Source organism: Esox lucius, chromosome 13, assembly GCF_011004845.1.
Source record: "Esox lucius isolate fEsoLuc1 chromosome 13, fEsoLuc1.pri, whole genome shotgun sequence".
Lineage (NCBI taxonomy): Eukaryota > Metazoa > Chordata > Actinopteri > Esociformes > Esocidae > Esox > Esox lucius.
In genome coordinates this window covers 16377293-16395632 of record NC_047581.1, presented here as the reverse complement: position 1 = coordinate 16395632, position 18340 = coordinate 16377293, and the positions used below count along the sequence as shown (strand labels likewise).

The window sequence follows — 18340 nt, the reverse complement described above, 5'->3', positions numbered from 1 at the left end:
AAATGAGATTAAACATAGGTACAGATTATATTGGGCATATCATCTTTTTATTAACAGCCATTTTCTGACCCACAAATAGATTTTTACAGACATATCAGAGGGAAATAAAAATATGTTTTACTCTCTGTTAAACTCTTTTTGAAGTCTGATGTGGGCAAACCTTTTGGCTTGAGGGCTACGACTATTGAAGGATAAGAATGTGTATAGTCCTACTCATAAATAATGTCAGAAGAGGTACATTATGTGCTATTTCAAAATGAATTTTGAATGAGGTGTTGTTTTTGTTCTAAATGATTTGTTTTTGAGATATCGTATGATGCTGTGTATGTCTGAGTCTGAATTCAGGTCTTTGTTGGTAGGAGGCTTTTATGTGCGTATTGATCCTACATTGTTTTCTAGAATCATATTCCCAGTGTAAAATAGGAACACCTGGCTGTCTTTATAATCATTTAACCCTCTTGCATCCAGGCTTTGTAGTTGTACAAAACTCATCTTGCAAATTTTTTTTTAACATAACTGTCACTTGTCACTTTCTCTTTTGTTCAATTTATAAGACGACAATTTCATTACAGCCAACAGCATGTTCCACATGGGTATTCTTTACTGAAAATAAAATGCTGTTAACCACATTCACTATAAAACTGATTCAACGTTCATGAAAAGGACTGGTTTCTTTATTCTTAAAGGGAATAATGAACCCATTAACAAAATACTCACTCAAGGAGAAAAGAAATGTATCTTTATTCCACATGCTTATACAGTCCCATATTCCTTCTGATATCATTGTGTAAAGCAATTTTTCTCACTTATTAATAAGACTCAGTGGCATTACAACATGTATAGACTTCAGGATCTTTATTTAAAAGTTGGTGGCCTGGAGGAAAATGTATGTTTCCCTATATCACAATGCATACATATAGGTTCCTCATTTCATCTCCAAACAGTCCTCTTAAATGTTCAATTTGACAGCAACCTTTGATCTGTCATTATGCTAGGACTAATTGAAAAGGTTGAAAAGGTGTAGGTTGTATATTTGATTATTATACAAAAGGGTTCTTCTTTGTTCAAATAATGTATTCATTATATTCACTCTGCCCACACATACTGTACAGTAACCTACAAAAGTGTGGTCTTCAATTGAATTATCATCATCTATTCAGGCTGTACTTCGAATCGAAGTGTGCTGAGTATGGAGGGACACAGGAAATAGATTTCATAACAATACAGGATATCTATTCGATATCCAACCCCTGGACTCAAGCAAATAAAATAATAAACAATTATATTCCTAAGAGTGTGTTTTAAAGAGGCCTATATAACAGTCAGATGAGTTGTCGTCAACAACATGACATGTCCTGTCTGGAATAAGAGATTATAGGAGGAAAATTAGGAAGGAAAAATGTCCTTCACTTATCGGGGAGAGTCACAGAGCAATGATAAGTACTGGCTGTCTTTGCTTTGCCTGTTCTGAGCTTAAGTGATCACAGATTATCCATCAAGCTAGAAAAATAATTACCCTGAATGTCTTGTGAACAGACTGTGAGCAGATGCTTGAATACCACCACTGACTCTACCAAGGTGAATGTTTTTAAAATGTCCCCATGTATGCCCTCTTAGGAAGGTTGTCAGACAAGCCTCATTTGGAGAAAAAAGAAATAACAAATAAATAATGAAAAAAATTCTAATGAATGTAGTACCCCAGTCCGGAAAATGTTCCTCACCTAGCCCCCACCAGCCCTAGTACCACAAGACTTCTCTACCAATCTGGCCATGGTGCCCCCCCACTGTGAAGCATCATGGCACTGGGAGTTGTGGAACTCAGTCTCTGCCCCCCCACCCCCATAGCCCTAGGCTGCCTCTACCTTTGGTACGCTGCTGAAGGTTGAAATAATCCCAGTTGGGTAACACTGCATACAGCTTGGGTCTGGGATAACACTGCCACTAGTTATAAGAACAGCAATTCTGCAAAGCATTAGACCTTAAGGGATGTTTCCCTTCTAGTCCTGTGTAGCTAAGTGGTAAAGCATGGTGCTTGCAATGCCAAGGTTGATGGTCCAATTCCCAGAGGGCAATTAAAAGACATGGCCCGGTTTGCAAAGAAAAGTAATGTCTGGGTGAATCATTTTCTTTTTTGTAAATGAAATAAAATTATGAGTTTGTTCAATTTGATGTCTTTGAATGAATTTGTTCGGTACGGGAGCAATTAAAAGAGCTACCAATATCATTGACATTTGCAAAACTTTCGTATTGTACTCTTCCTGAGAACCTACCATTGGAATAACCTATAATAATGAAATCACAAAGTAACATGCTAGCAAATCAGTGTTTAGTATTTGTGAGGAAACTATTGTCATGTTTGACATACACATGCTACTTTGGCTGGTGTTCCTATTACCAGCAGATAATCAGCAGACTGTGAATAGTTACAGAGCTCCGCATGCTGAGGTCTGTACAGTAGTTACTATCTCTGGACAAGGGAGGCCTGATTTATGAAGTCCACATGTTAAACATTTTGTCCAGGGGATTTGTATCGCTTACCTCAGGATTTTAGGTTAGAAATGTTTGGTGTGTAGTTACCGGTGTTTGTATTGAGGGGTAAAAAACGCTTTCATGTTTGTTTCTGTCGATGTGACTTATGACACCTGCCACACCATTTCCATAGAGATACTGTATGTGGTATGTTGTTGTGCAGCCCTGCAATACGTGGAGCTTTTATACTTCACACATAACCTACCCCACTCACACAAAACTGCAAGGTAACAGGAAAAGGGTAACTACATTCAATGATTGAATTGGCCTCTATTTGATATACAACCTGGTTTTATTCTCACATAAAGCCAAAGATATTCTAAATACATTATTGTAGACTGTGAGGATAGCTGACTTCCTGCGAGGATATCAGCTATATGGAAAATGGAAAGCCCACCAAATGGATTACAACAGAGGCAGTAACTGAAGTATTTGCTTTTTAGAAGTGTTGACATATTGTAAGAAGTACACACCTGCGGCTTTGCGCTCTACTGTAATCAGCTAACAGTGTGGTGTTTGCTTCCCTAATGGGGTTTCCATTTAGGTGAGTCTGTGTCATCACCCTCCCATTTGGAGAGCAAACAAAAGGGGAAGTCTATCTTCTGGGTACTCTCTGTGCTATGGGTCAGAGTGGTGTAACATCTCATGCTGCTGGGCCTCTGAAATGCATGATGTGGGGTGAGTTAGCAGAAAAAGAGAGAGGGAAAGTTCCGGACCAGGATCAGTAGTTAAGGCAGCTTGTAGCATACTGAGTCAGTGCTTAACACAACCGGTTATGGACTGACAGTCTTCTCTGTGGAGGCGGATGCTTTGTTTACATCTAGGACACAGACGAGTGTAATGTTGACAGATATACGTAGCTTGTAGCAAGTGATAGTGAAAATGTATGAGGGCTCATAATGCTGCTGTCGTTTTGTGGTACCATGTTGAAAATAAGCAGTTCACCTCAGTTTTCATTCAGGAGAGTCACAGCAGACAGCTCAGGCTTCCCGTCTATATTTATTGACTTGTTTTACTTGCCTTAAACAGGGAGCTTTTATTAAGCCTTCTCAGCCTTAAGACTTTTCAGACATTTACATTATTCTTAGCTGAGTTATACACACATAAAAGGGCAAGTCTGCAGACCACATAGAAACAACCAACAAATATATGATCAAGCATGCAACACTACAGTATTTATTACACATTAATGTTTAAACCATTTGTATTATTTCTTTGGGATTGTACATTGTATAATCCTGATGTACATTAATAAACAGTATATTATTTGAATATATCTTGATGTTATAGAAGTATTGATTTGGAAAAGCTCAAAACATCTACTAATCCTGGCTAATCTTTAGAACTGTAAAAAAAAAAAAAAAGATGATCTCCAACCCAGCCTTACTCTCAAACTTATTAACATAATTGTATTTATTTTTTCTGAATAAAACTGTTTTTTCTCTCACACTGTGAGGATATTGAACCCTTTCACACAGATGTCATCTTAACCAAAGCTTATTAAAAAGATGGACATCAAAGTTGTGGGTGCCCATTTATTTTATACCACCCTAATTGGCCACCACAGGCATGAGAACAACACACTCCAGAATAGGAGATATGGAGCTGCTGGGCTAAGGAAGAGGTTGTCTTTAGTTCTCTCAGTGGATTCATAGCCAATAAATCTATGGAATGAAATTGCATTGCTTTTCAAAAGAGTATGGAATTTCACAAAAACACTTTAAAAGGGTAAGACCCTGAATCAGCGTTCAGCTTATAGCATGGGTGCCCAGTTTTTTGATTTTGTGTGTTTGAACTTGTACTTTATTTGTACTTTATTTGTCCTTGAACCTTATGGTCTGATTGATGTTTATGGGGTGGTTGTAAATAGAAATCAGTGATAGCATTCACAGCAATGCAGTCTGAAGAAGGTCAATTCGTTCTAAAAGCTGTGCTGTTTAGAGCTATTCAGTGTCAGCAGTCTTAAGAAGGGTCATAGGTACAACACCCAGCCACTCTGTCACTTCCACTCAGAGGCCAAGGTGAGCGAGGTGTGCTATGTTTTTTACTCAAGTGGGCAACAAAAAACAAGTAATTAATTCCCTGCATGCCATTTAGACCCTGTGCTGTCATTAACCTGGCACCTAATTGTCTGTCTCCAGCCTAAACCGTGACAAGCTCCGGCGTCTGAGTCCGACACTTGTTGTGTCATCTGTGGGCTGCAGCGCTACTACGGCCTAGCCCGCCAGCAAGCATACCAGACAAAAGCCCAGTGCAGCAAAGGTTCCCTCTGCACGCGCCACCACAATGTCCCTCCCGTTAATGCCTTCCCTTCCAATTAAATCAGCAACTGTTAATTACTGTAATTATGAGAGCGAGCCCCTCGGCCCCCCCCCCCCCACACACACACACACACGCACACACACTCTCCCGGTATGCCGAGATGAGACGGCACGGGAGCTGTTGTGTTGCTTCAGTGGCGTGTCTTCTCCGCTCCGGTGAAGGGGTTGTAAGGAATTGAGTGGGGTGAGGGACTTGATTCACTTCATTGGGGTGACTGTATACTTCTTGAATAACTGGGGGATGAAGTCCCAAGGCCTCTAGAAAACATGGTGTGTAAAATAATATATCAGACAACAAAGAATACCACCGTACACAATAGCTACTCATAGGGTGAAATTAAACACCAAGTATTTTCATTGGAGCAATGGGGTCAAATAATTATTATTTCAAATTGTTATTTTATTGTGGATCCCTGTTCCAATAAAGAAATAAGGCACAAGAGGCAGCACTTTATAATGAATACAGTCACAGGTAAATGCCTCACGATGTAGCACTGACTCCTCTACCTTAAAAACCTTACCAACATATACAAATTATTTACCTTCATATTTAAATGAAGTTGTTTATTGAATTAAATTCTACCACTACCACTAAGATATGGTTTGGGGAAAAATCTGCTTGTTCATGTTTTCATAGTTTCTGTGTTCAATCAAATGTGGTTGCTATGCAGGCTGGGTAAAGTAAGTATCACTTGCTAGCTTGCAAACTAAGTAACGTTAAGAACTGAAATGAGGCGTTTGTTTTAGCTATTCTATTGGCATTTTGTTGGATGTATACATTATGATAGTAATTACTTTGGTGCTTGATTTTGCCATGCTCAGAACAATAAATATTGTCTTCTCTGCAAAGTGTGCCATTCATTCATGGTTACAGGCAGGGTAGATCTACTAAGAAGTGATATAAAACTTCTAAATTCAATCAGACAGACTGCTTACATTAACCCCTGCAGTACCAAATGAAATGCTATACTAGAAACAATGTGCCAGTAGATTATTTGGAGAGAAACATGAATGTGTTGAAATTCTTATGTAGGCTCAGTGAACATTTTCAGGTGGAACTTTTAGCAGGCATGGAGACTGTGACGGCCAATAAACTAGTTTCATAATAGTTAATGTTATACCTCAATCACACTATAGCACTATAACTGTTGTTTTTCTGGTGGATATGGTGTTGAGTTAAGTAAAATAGTAGATGGCAGCCTTCTTGCTTGTCTCTGTTTCTCTTACCACCCTCTCTGACCTGCTTCTGTCACCTGGTGTTTTTGGGACTCGACATTGATCTGCCCAGCTCCTCCACACAATCACACTGCAGACTTCCGCTACCTGCAGAATCAGGCACAATACGCCAGCAGCCGTTTTTCTCTTATTCAGGCACATGAGTTTGGCTGACCTGAATATTTGTCCCTTTAAGTCACAGTCACAATTAATTTTCTCAGTTATTGGCACTGCAAAAAATATTATACATTACTTCATCTACTGTATGAGCTTCTCAGCAAGTAATTTTCCTCAACAGTGTGATTACAGTATTATTTTGGGACAAAGGCACCCATTTTTCCACAGGTACAGCCTCTGCCTCAAATTGCAATTGAAACTATATTCACGCTAGCTCGTCAAGGAAGGAAATGTTAATCTACAATTTGGAATCATTCTTCCCTCTTTCAGGCAGTGGAGTCGTTCCTGTGGATACACTGCCACAAAATCTAAATGATGAACTGTCAACTCTCATGTGGAAAGGCCACTGCAAAGAATAATTTGTCTGGCACCGGCTCATTGTTTGCTGTATGTTCCCTGTGCTGCTTTATTCTTTGTGTGCATGAGCAAACAAACGCTTGCATTAAATGCATGCATGCCCAGTCACACACACACACACAGACACACACTCACTCACTCATTGCCTCAAGCCAAAACTCTTTCTTTAAAGAAATGCAGTAAAAACATGGGATTAAGAACAGAAGTAGTATTATTTATTTCGCCCCTAGCCATTAAAATACTGTATGGTTTCATGGTTTTTAAATGTTTAGATGAATGGCTGGATATCTGTATATCTGGCTGGTGGTCTGTGTGCATAGAGAATCTGGTGTGTGACCTGGTTTCATGCTCTCAATGTACTAATTAGGGAGTTGTAGCAAATTCTGCAATGAGTGAAGGAGAGATTAGTTGCCTTTGGGTATTTCGTAAGTGGCTTTCAGTGCCACATTTGCATTACTTGCTTGAAGTCTGAATAAAAATATCTGGTTACCTTTGTAGTAAATTGAGGCTAGCAGCTAAACACCCAAAGTACATTGCTAAGATACGAAAGATGGGGGGAAGCAGCAAATGTAGTTATCTTGAAATGCCATAGAACCCCTATAGTTTATTTTTCTTTGTCCCTACACAATGACATGCCTATGCATTCACTTTTTTTATTCTATCTTTGTGTTTGTGTTGATGTTAAATGCCATTTATAAACAGACAGAAGAGTTAATGATTGCCACTGATCCTGTGGCTGCTGATCCATGTGCTCCCCTCTGCTGGAGCCCCATGCAGTCTGTGTCCTTTAGGGTCAGTCTGTGTGCTGATCCGTGTGCTCCCCTCTGCTGGAGCCCCATGCAGTCTGTGTCCTTTAGGGTCAGTCTGTGTGCTGATCTGTCCACTCATTTGGCCAGACTCCCTGAACGCTGCGTGCGGCCGTCCCAGCCAGTAATGGTCAGCCGTCACTGCGCCACTTGGCCGTTGGCCCACTCACAAGTCGGAGAGGGTAGCATCCAAAGTGGACCCATCAACACACACACACACACACACACACAGACAGACACAGACAGACAGACAGAGCCAGACAGACACAGACAGACAGACACAGACAGACAGACAGACACAGACAGACAGACAGAGCCAGACAGACAGACAGACACAGACAGACAGACACAGACAGACAGACAGAGCCAGACAGACACAGACAGACAGACAGAGTCAGACAGACAGACAGACACAGACAGACAGACAGAGCCAGACAGACAGACAGACACAGACAGACAGACAGAGCCAGAGACAGTAGGCCTTGTTCACCCAGTCTCCCCCCCTCAGTTTTATCCAATCCATTCCCTGTTGTCCCTCGTGCCCCGTTTCGCCTTCCGGAAATGTCAGTGCCACGATGGGACATCGATTCCTTTTGGTGTTCTCTGCAAAATGTCTCCAAGATGTTGGTTTGGGTTATCATTTCCAACCCCCCTAACCCGTCACACCCTTCCCGCCTATTTTGTGAGAGGAGAGCATAATCACTGAGGGACAAAGGCTTTCTGAACTGACATCCTCTTCTTTGACTGGAGCCACTTTTTGTCACATCTTCTGTCTTCCCTCCTTCTCCCTCCGCCTGCGCTGTCCGTTTAGAGTGTGCTTGTGGTGTATGACTGGAGAAGTCTTGACCCAGCACCGGGGGGCTGTAACACTTCACTGTCAACAGGCCTGATTAGCTTATCACTCACTGCACTAGGAGGAAATACATCATCTAGACAGGGATACCCAAGTTTAGTGTCCGTTCCCTGTCCTCTTCTACTCTGCATTTAATCTGCATGATCATTTGTAAATCCCCACATTATCTCTGCTGCCGCAACCCTGAAGACACTGTTTAATGCAAATACAAGAATTTACATGCTTTAACGTCTTTTTATACAGCAATGTAATGCGTCTATATATTTATATTAAGGCTGTTTGAAAATAGAGTGTGCATAAAACCCTCTCAGTTAAAACACAGATGTATAATGTAATGTAGCATGTGTAAGAGAAATGCTTGACTGGGGTTCCTGGACCTTGTTTTTAGGGGAAACGTAAGTTAGCTTAAAAGTTACTGTATATTAAGTCCTCCAATCTAGCTGGGGATGATAGACATACAGTATGCAGACAACTGTCTAAGACAGGAAATATAATTATTTAGCCCCCGAATTAGGCAAGATCCTCTTTCAGCACTTTTATGTTAATAATGTTGAATAGAATGTGGCTAATGAATGCTAGCATTCCCACATTGTGGTATCAGGTTTGGTAATTACCCTACCGTTATCATTGGGAATAGCTAATGTGTATTAATCTGTTAATGGCATGTTAATTACTGTACATGCTCGAGAGAGCCCGCAGGCATTCTCCCAATTTTTCTGTGCCATGTGGGTGTAGGCCAAGCTTAAAAAGACTTTATGGATATCAATGAAATTGAATCATATTTGAAAAAATGTCAGAACAAAAGATTTTCAATGGTAATTTGATGCACTTCCCTGCTTCTTAAACTGATCTGGGGGCATTAAAATTAGATGATATTAAGCCAAAAGAGACATGAGAACAAGGCTATAGTGGAACAGTGTTCTTTTTGAGTGTTACTCTAAGTCCTCAGTTGTTGCTGGTGTACTGCTTTGGCAGTGTGTTCTTATCACATGGTGGATTAAGAGTCAAGGATTCTTACTAATACTCACCCAGACGGAGACTACCTTGGTGGGATCTGTTCAGCAAGCAAAGAGGAGTGACGTGCCATAGCCTGCCGCCCTATGTACTAACTGGGATTGTATCTCAGTCTAAGAGAGATGACCTTTGCAAATATTGACAGAAAATAAATCCTGTTTCGATTAGTTAGCTTTGGGAGACCTTAATGGATCAATGCAATTAGATGCACAGTGTGTTGATTTGTGTTGAGACCATTCGTTGGAAGCATTGAGCAGGACAGGAACGGCAGGAGGTCAGGGTTCGTATCGAACAGGATATTTTCAAAGCAATGCAGTTTGTATATTCTTCCATGATTTATGCCTTAGAGTGTATCTAATAACATAATATAGAGGAGAAAAAAAATTAGGCTGGTTATTAAATATTAAATATTCAAAGAAAGTGAAAGAACACACACACACACAAGGAATTCAATAGAAAATGAATATTCTACTTCTAGGGTATCATGTACTGAGGTTTTATGGTGTTCAGACTTCTGTCTCTAACACTGTAGTGCCGCAGTATGAACTGGTGGATAACCCTGCTCCAGCCCCTGACCCTGTTACTGTCCTCAGTAGCTCACATTAACTCAGCAGGACTCTGCCTTTATGACTCTCCAGCTCACACTTCAGTGATGAGGATAAACAAGTGCTGGGCCAAAGTTCAGCTAAGCCCGCAGAATAAAAGAGGGCACAGCGGAAAAGAGGTGGAAGGGAAGGAAAGCGGCCAGAGGCACTATTCAGATCACTGTCAGTACTTCAAGCAGGGGTGATGAATGAAACAAGGGCCAAAAACTGGAAATTATTCTAAATGGAGGAGGGGAAAGAGGCTGTGAGGGAAAGGCCTGCTTTGTTTACCTCTGTGTTGTTTCCACGCTGTATTAAGAACATGGAAATATAAAAATGGAACCCCAATTTACTGATATTAACATTCATCACATTACATTGTCGACCTCCTTTCAAGAAATTGGGTAAATATTATTAATGCCGAGAGAGAAAAAGAAAGTAGCATTTGATGAAAATCACGTAGTGCAGTCTGAGATTTCTGGAGGGGGACAGTGTTTCCAACGTGTTCCTTTTTTAATGGTACATACAGTGGGGAGAACAAGTATTTGATACACTGCCGATTTTGCAGGTTTTCCCACTTACAAAGCATGTAGAAGTCACTTTAACTGTGAGTGACGGAATCTAAAACAAAAATCCAGAAAAAGATTTTTAAATGATTAATTTGCATTTTATTGCATGACATAAGATTGCGCTGCCGTCTCTCACAGTTGAAGTGTACCTATTATTAAAATGACAGACCTCTGCACACCTTAGCTAGCGGCTGGAGGGGCAGCACAATCTCAGACTAGTTGAGGAATATGTTTTGGTCCTGCTGATTTCCCAAGTAGAAATGTACATGCATGATAAAAATGGCATAGCCACTAGACAGGTCAGCTTCCTAACAGGATCGCATTTCACAACCTGATGTCTTGCTTTGTTATCCCAAGCTCTGAATGAGGACATTAGTGCTCACAGTTTTCTTTAAGAGAAATGGCTCCTTTGATTATTTAGTTTGAATATAACTAGTGATTTGGGTCCATTTAACTGAAAAGCCCTGTAAATTCCCCCAGCTGTATTTCTGCAGGATAGAGAATGAGTGGAGTGGAATTGACAACATGGGTTTAAAGTGAGCATGTTCACTGCTGCTCTTCGAGTTATATTTAATATAGCTGACATGAAAACGACTTACTACCAACGCTTGGACAAAGTTAAATGCAGACTAAAGCTTGTGGCAGCATCAAGAAATGCTGGAAACAAAAGTACTACACTTTGTCCAAACTTATGTGAAAGATCAACCAACAGGGAACTTGGGATGTTTGTAGATATGTTAGTGATGGGGTTTATATTAGTGGACCGGTGTCATATTGTCCAAATGGTTGATTTGGCTTGACAGAGTTGCCGGCATCAGTCTCCAACACAAATTGTCACATGTATCCTCTACTTTCACACCATTACACAAACAAAACAAACAGCCAGCCACTCCACAAAAAGCCACCAATGTGTCTTGCAGTAGCATCAATGTATCTGATACACACCAATATCGATGTGATGTGATGAGAGAGAGGACAGCCTTTTATACTTTTAAAATGAATTTTTAGTATTACATTTTGTGTACGTGTGTTAACGTGCATGTTTGCATCAGATAGCGAGAGAGAGAGATGGACAGAGAGAGAGAGAGAGAGTGTGTGGAGAGAGAGAGAATTTACACACTTCAGTGCCTATTCACTGGATGTGCTGGGTCAGTCGGTCACTCAGTGTCTGGTACAGACCCTCTCTGATTGCAAAGCCAAGGCTTCACACAATAAAACTACTAATCTTATTTGAAATTCCAGGGCTCTCCATATCTTAATGAAGCCTTAATATGCTGCTGAAAATCCACGCATTGCAGGCAGATTGCTGAATAAGTCAACCCTGGTAATCATAACGTTTGAGTGGACATTCAGAGATTACCACAATATCAATGCTTTCTTTCATTTTTTTTTTGGCTAAATAATGTAGGTGGTATTATTTGGGTGGTAATTCTGACCTACTGCCGTCTTTTCTCATTGCAGGCGTGATAGCAACATTAAAGAAAATAAAGAAAGAGTAAAAGAAAAATTGTTTGTTTGCACTGTGTGTGGATGCTCTGACTCTAGTGTTTCTGTGTTTAAACATTTCAACACATAATAAGAGAAAAGGAAGAATACTGCAGTAGTTCTTCTTGCAGTCTCTACTGTGGAACAATCCTACTTGTTTAAATCGTAGGCAAAACAATCCTTATTTACGTCTTTGCACTGTGCAGAAAAGGCAAATGCATGCGTGAGGTACAGTATATACACCTCTGTTAAGCATTATTTTGGAGAGTGGAAGTGCCACCTCACAGTTGTCAGTTTATGGATGTTGCTGTCATGTTAGCTTCCACATACACATGGTGTGCAGCACAGTGTGTGAATAAAAGAAGGCAGGCCCGGGCTTGGGTGACAGAAATACAGCATGTACACAGGAGGTAGCCAATCTATGCCCACAGGGCAATACCTGCCCCTCACTATGGCTGTATGACTCTGCTGACATAATGGTGTTAATTGCCCATCCAAAGTTTTGCTGGTGCGGGAACACAGACATGCAGTGGAAGGTTCCTATAGCAGATTAATCTGGCTTTAACAGCTCACTGTTTCGGATACCGTACACCCTGATAATTGTGAAGCTGAAACGTGCTACATCATTTTAACCGTTGTAGGTTTTTTACCATGATGGAAATCATCCAGTCAACCATGGAGTCAGTTTATGTAAACACCTCTGTAGGCACAATGTTTAATTTTTTTGGGTTATCACTAAATTAATGACAGAGAATGTTCCGACTGTATTATTTTTCAGTTACCATGGAAGTTCTGCCCTATCAATGTCTGTCATGTCTGGAGGTCTGAATATCAATCTTTCTTTCTGTCTCTGTGTTTTGTTGTCTCACAGGCCTCAGTATCCGTGGAGCCCAGGAAGAGGACCCGCCCGACCCCCAGCTCATGCGTCTGGACAACATGCTGCTGGCGGAGGGCGTGTCAGGACCAGAGAAAGGGGGCGGATCTGCGGCGGCCGCTGCTGCAGCCGCAGCCTCCGGGGGGGCCTCGGACAACTCCATTGAGCACTCAGACTACAGAGCCAAGCTCACGCAGATCAGGCAGATCTACCACACAGAGCTGGAGAAATACGAACAGGTGGGTGTGAGTCGCATCTTTAAGCACCTTAACGTCACGACTGTCATTCTCGCTTTGCCCTCGCAGCCTAGAAATATTGCCAGTGATATTAACCACACAGGTATGTTATTAAAGCAAAATGCTAGCAACAGAACATTGAGCGTTATTTTGGATCATACACATATTTAGTGGTTTGTTAACTATGTCTGGGGAGTAATGTAGCAGTCTCAGTAAAATGCAGACACATTAAAGTAGAAAATGAAAGGTGTAACAGTGATGCCTCAGCAAGGCAGCTAAGTGAATTAGACTAATTTACTCTGGGCACTGAGAGGAGGGGGGCAGTTGAGGGCACACAACACTTTGCCTAGAGTGAATGCATCTTTCTTGGGGGTGTTTCCAGGTTTTAATTATCTAAATGTAAATACTTAACGAATTTTACTCAGAGTAATGAGCTAAAGTGTGCACTACGTGAATTAGTTATTCTAATTAATCATGTATGAACTACTGGTGTAACGAAAAGCTGTTTAAATTCTCGGTGCTGGACCGAAGCCAAATTGCAAATTGGCCTTTGCATTCATAGATGACTTAACCTAAGTCATTGAAGTGCTCTGCACTTGTATAAACACTGGGCTGCTTTTTTTTAAGGCGTGATCAGTGAGGATACATTTAACTAGGGAAAAAGGCTCATAAACACATTGAACTACTGAAGGAGTTGTTCTCAGTGAAAGAATGATACACATGATAACAGGACTGGGTTTGTGCTGCGATTTCTTTGCAGGCGTGTAACGAGTTCACCACCCACGTGATGAACCTGCTAAGGGAGCAGTCCCGCACACGACCCATCTCTCCCAAGGAGATAGAGCGCATGGTGGGCATCATCCACCGCAAATTTAGCTCCATCCAGATGCAGCTCAAACAGAGCACCTGCGAGGCCGTCATGATCCTACGCTCTAGATTTCTTGATGCCAGGTCAGTCTGTATGACCTGTGTGTATTTGCATGCTTGTAACATTTCATACTTTGACCCTCAATGTCAATCTCTGTAGCCTAAAGCATATGAAGGCTCGCTAAGAAAACTTTATATAAACATTTATTCATAATAACATAATTGCAGAGATTCCCTTCCTCTCCAGAGAAACGAATCTGCCATATAGAGTGCAACATAAATATATGAATAGATTACAAATATACTCTGTAATGAATAATAGCCATCTTCCCAAGACAGTCATTTGCTAGCACCTGAAAGCAGTTTGGAGTAAATGAACTGGGAACAAAGTAATATGTAATTGGTGGAGTGGAGTGGAGGTCATCAGCTGGTGTTCTGGATTACTATAATTGTGAACAGTTTGTGGAGTAGAGCTCAGTGAGTGGGAAATAGTTTAGGGCCAAAGCAAACCAAGCAGAAGCACATTTGCTTCCCATTGCCTGTGTGAAGTGCAGTAAACAAGGCCAAACAAGTGAATGCTCAATAACATGAGAAGTAAAGCCTGCAAGGGAAGAAGGGGAACCCAATCTAGTTAAAGTTGGTTTGTTCCCATTGAAGTTCCCTAGGGCCATGGCACTTCAGGAACAATGTTCAGCTGGGCATGTCATGATTTCTATAATGTACCAAGATTCACTCCAACTGGGCCTAGAACTCCATCACCAAGCCTGCCCATCCACTGTGCTAAACACTACACATTACATGCTTGAAATGTGGTTTAGCAACCAACAGACCAAATTTAGCAATTTATGTGTTTCTCCCTCAGTGTGTATGTGTGTGTGTGTGTGTGTGTGTGTGTGTGTGTGTGTGTGTGTGTGTGTGTGTGTGTGTGTGTGTGTGTTTGTGTGTGTGTGTAGTGGTTGGTGGATTGCTTGGTGTGTGTTGATGAGGATGATGTTGAAAGCAGGAAGAAAATATTCATTCTTGTCAGGCCCACATTCTTCATTATATTCACCATGTACTATATGTGTAAAATGATGCAATTTATCCAATCTCAGACTTATCTCTGATCTCACTAATAAGATTGCATGTTTTTCCCCCCCAAACAATCTCTATTCAGGCGGAAAAGGAGAAACTTCAGCAAGCAGGCGACGGAAATCTTGAATGAGTATTTCTACTCGCACCTCAGCAACCCATATCCCAGTGAAGAAGCCAAAGAGGAGTTGGCCAAAAAGTGCAGCATCACAGTATCCCAGGTGGGTGCAGTTTCCTTTTCCCAGACGCAGTGGCTGGTGGGTAATCAGGGGGGAAAAGGCAGTGCAAATGGCCCTTGGCTGCAACTGCAGAACCTGGAAGGACAGCTATCTTATCTTGTCATTGAGCCTAATGACACCTCAGCTAGGGAGGGTTTAGCCTATCACTGCAGGAGCCATGGGGAGGGGAGGTCAGTCCACAATTTTGGCCTCAGTCAGAGAACTACTGTGGTTTAGTTCTCCATAGGTGTCCTCTCTGGGCCTGTTAGCATTGCGTAGCCAGCCACTCTGGGCCTACAGTATGTTGGCATTCTAAAGCTGTCCACTCTGGGTCCCCTGCCATTTTCTTTCTCATTCCCATCTGCCATGCGTGTTCTCTCTGTCTGCTCGATCAGTCAAGGTGACTCTCTACCAGTATAGGTTATCAGATTAATGAATATGTTGTTTAAGGCATTGTCACAATGCACAGACCTAGGCCTGCACATGCTGTGAAGACAACATAGTTTAACCAAGTAAATAGTCACAAACAATTTGTGACTTTCCCACTTCACCTTTAGCCTAATAGTTGGGTTAACCTGAAGGCAATTTAGTCGCTCACTCACACCCCCCCACACCAAAATCAATTTAGCATTGTTATCATCCTGCACTCTGTTCTGCTACTATTGTTGCAACTTGGATCATTTAGATTGTTGTTTTCTAGTTCAGAAGTTACTCCGTGGTTGTTCCAATTTGAGAATAACCGATATAATAAACACTGATTTGCAATGTTCTCTATATTCTGCGGGGAGGGGGTGTGGAGGGGTATTAAGTGTAGTCATGCAGAGTCAGATACTGTAAAAGCCCATTCTTTTTTGCCTTCAGGGGGTGGGAAGCACCATCACAGTATCACAGGTATGTCATGACTTCTCCTGATCCACTGTTGTTGTTGTTCATTCTTTGTATCTTTTTTCTTTGTGTGCACCTTCACAGTCTACCACTGCACACAGATTCCCTCCCTCACCCGAAAGGACTGATATCGTAGCATCAAAAATGAATGTGAGGTTAAATTCATGATGTTTTACCATGCATACAGCTTTGCTCTGAGGTTGGCATCAAGCAAATGCCACTGTGATACTAAGAATGTGTAGAATTTTACTGTTGAATCTCATAATATTCTGTGAGCAAATCAGACAATATTTGGTAATTAGTCATTATTGCTAAATACAATTTAAAGAAAACACCCATGTCATCACACTATGTTTGTATTGATGTCTCATGTCATGTTATTTCACTTTTTTGTTATGTCTAACACAAATAACACAGTATGCATTTTAAATTGTTGCAGCTCATTTCCTTGGTTTGAGAATATGCAGTGTGTGTCTAATGTTCTGCTTTCTATCAGTGGGCTTTATGTTAGTTGAAGTGGGCATTGACCCTTACAAGGGGAACACTTTTCTATTCTGAGTGCTTTACTAAACAGGGCACTGAAGGAGTTCCCAGGAGGATAAATCAGTCTATGCAGAAATAAGAGGCCTTTTGAAAATTCACTTGAACTCATCTCAAGTCCCATTAGGAGTGTTTTCCTTGATATGCCTAGAACACAATACACCCTCCTATTGACCACTGTAGTGCTTTGACTCAGTCTTAGTGAGAGAATATGCCTGTCCTCTCAGCGTTGGTTGTGTTATAACCTACCGTGAAGAGAATATGTAACAAACAAACTATGTAATAAAGTATTGTAAATCTGTCATGCTACAGCGGGATAAGGGGAGGGTACATAGATTTGCTCTTAACTTGCAAACTTTTTTGTTAAAAATAATAATAATTATCACCCACAGCTTAATAAAAAGTCTGAGCAATAAAGTGATACTTTATTTCTGGGTTAACCAAAATTACTAATTTTTAAATAACCCACTATATTTACTCAGGAGTTACTCAAGAGAATCAGCAGTAATGGATTATTTTGGGTAATAACAGATACCCTAAAATTCAATGACAAGCTTCTTTCACAGAGGCATTATATACAGTAATTCCTTTATATACTTCAAAATATACTTTACTTTATAGTAAGTACACCTATGTGAGAGTTTTTGACATTTAGCATTACTCAATCAAGCCAATGTTGTAAGCGTGAGCAGTTCTTGTCCACCATCCGATACTTAGAGCAAACACAAAAACTAGCTGGTTTTCTACAGTCATAGTTAAACATTCTTAAATGTTCTTACTTCAAGATCTTCTTTTGTCTTAGACAGTGGAGTAAGCTCGTACTACTATCTCTTTAGGGAGGCTATCTTTCTAAATAAATGTTGTCATTATGTAACAACATGTGTAATTAAAATGTACTGATTGCCTAAGATAATTATGTACAAAATCCAAAAACACAACAACATGTGTAATTTTTTTATCTAGTAAATATATAAATATCTTAATCAGTTTCTTGGGAATATGTAATCTGATTGTATACTTTGGCAAATATAATCAGCCTAAATAATTTTTAAATATTGCTTTTGAATAGAAATGTCCACCAGTATTTAATTCTAATCACAGCCTAGTGGCTTGCACCATATTTTATGTTTTGGATGAATGAAAAACAAATTTGATTAGTATCATGAGTGTCATTATTGCTTATTGTATTTGTTGTTTTTAGTCAAACAGTGTCCTGGGTTATACCATGCTACTATTCTATACTCTGCTACAGTATTTAACTGACTTTGTAAAATAACCCAGTAATGAATCATCAGGTTAAGTTCACAGGCAGCCCAATTCAACTAATTGGCCTTTTGGCCAAACAGAACTTTTAATGTGATCTCAGTTTCAAAGCTTATCTAATTCGTTAATACGTGTATAAAATATCTGAATTTGTATGCTTATGGAAATATGCGTGGTCTGCATGAACTTAGTTTTGAAGAAGCAGCTTAAATTAAGATTTCTAAAATGTATGTACTAACACTGGAATTGTACTGCTCATCCAAAAGAAAGCATGGATGACTTGATCAGGGCTGAAATAAATGGCACATTCTTGGATTATACCGTCCAAGGCCAATGTGCTAATTTGTGGCGACCATCACTGATTCAAAAGGAGCTAATGGTGTTGTTCAAAAGAGTACTTCACTCCATGAGACAATGGCCCTCTAAATGCAGGTTCCAGCCTTATTATTTTACTCTGTCAGTTTGCATGTGACACT

At 40.5% G+C, this 18340-nt stretch overlaps 1 protein-coding gene across 10 annotated transcripts in view; it reads left to right on the top strand.

The window, feature by feature from the left end:
- pbx3b (pre-B-cell leukemia homeobox 3b) overlaps window positions 1-18340 on the top strand; it is a 102349-nt gene that overhangs the window by 71530 nt on the left and 12479 nt on the right. For 6 of the 10 annotated variants that reach the window (XM_013136640.3, XM_013136639.3, XM_013136638.3 and 3 more), the window contains 4 exons: window positions 12782-13023; window positions 13781-13971; window positions 15044-15179; window positions 16038-16067. In XM_013136640.3, coding sequence (XP_012992094.1) covers window positions 12782-13023; window positions 13781-13971; window positions 15044-15179; window positions 16038-16067 — 599 coding nt within the window. The remainder of the gene's footprint in view (window positions 1-12781; window positions 13024-13780; window positions 13972-15043; window positions 15180-16037; window positions 16068-18340) is intronic. The other 4 variants (XM_013136642.3, XM_013136641.3, XM_013136647.3 and 1 more) reach the window with 1 other exon arrangement.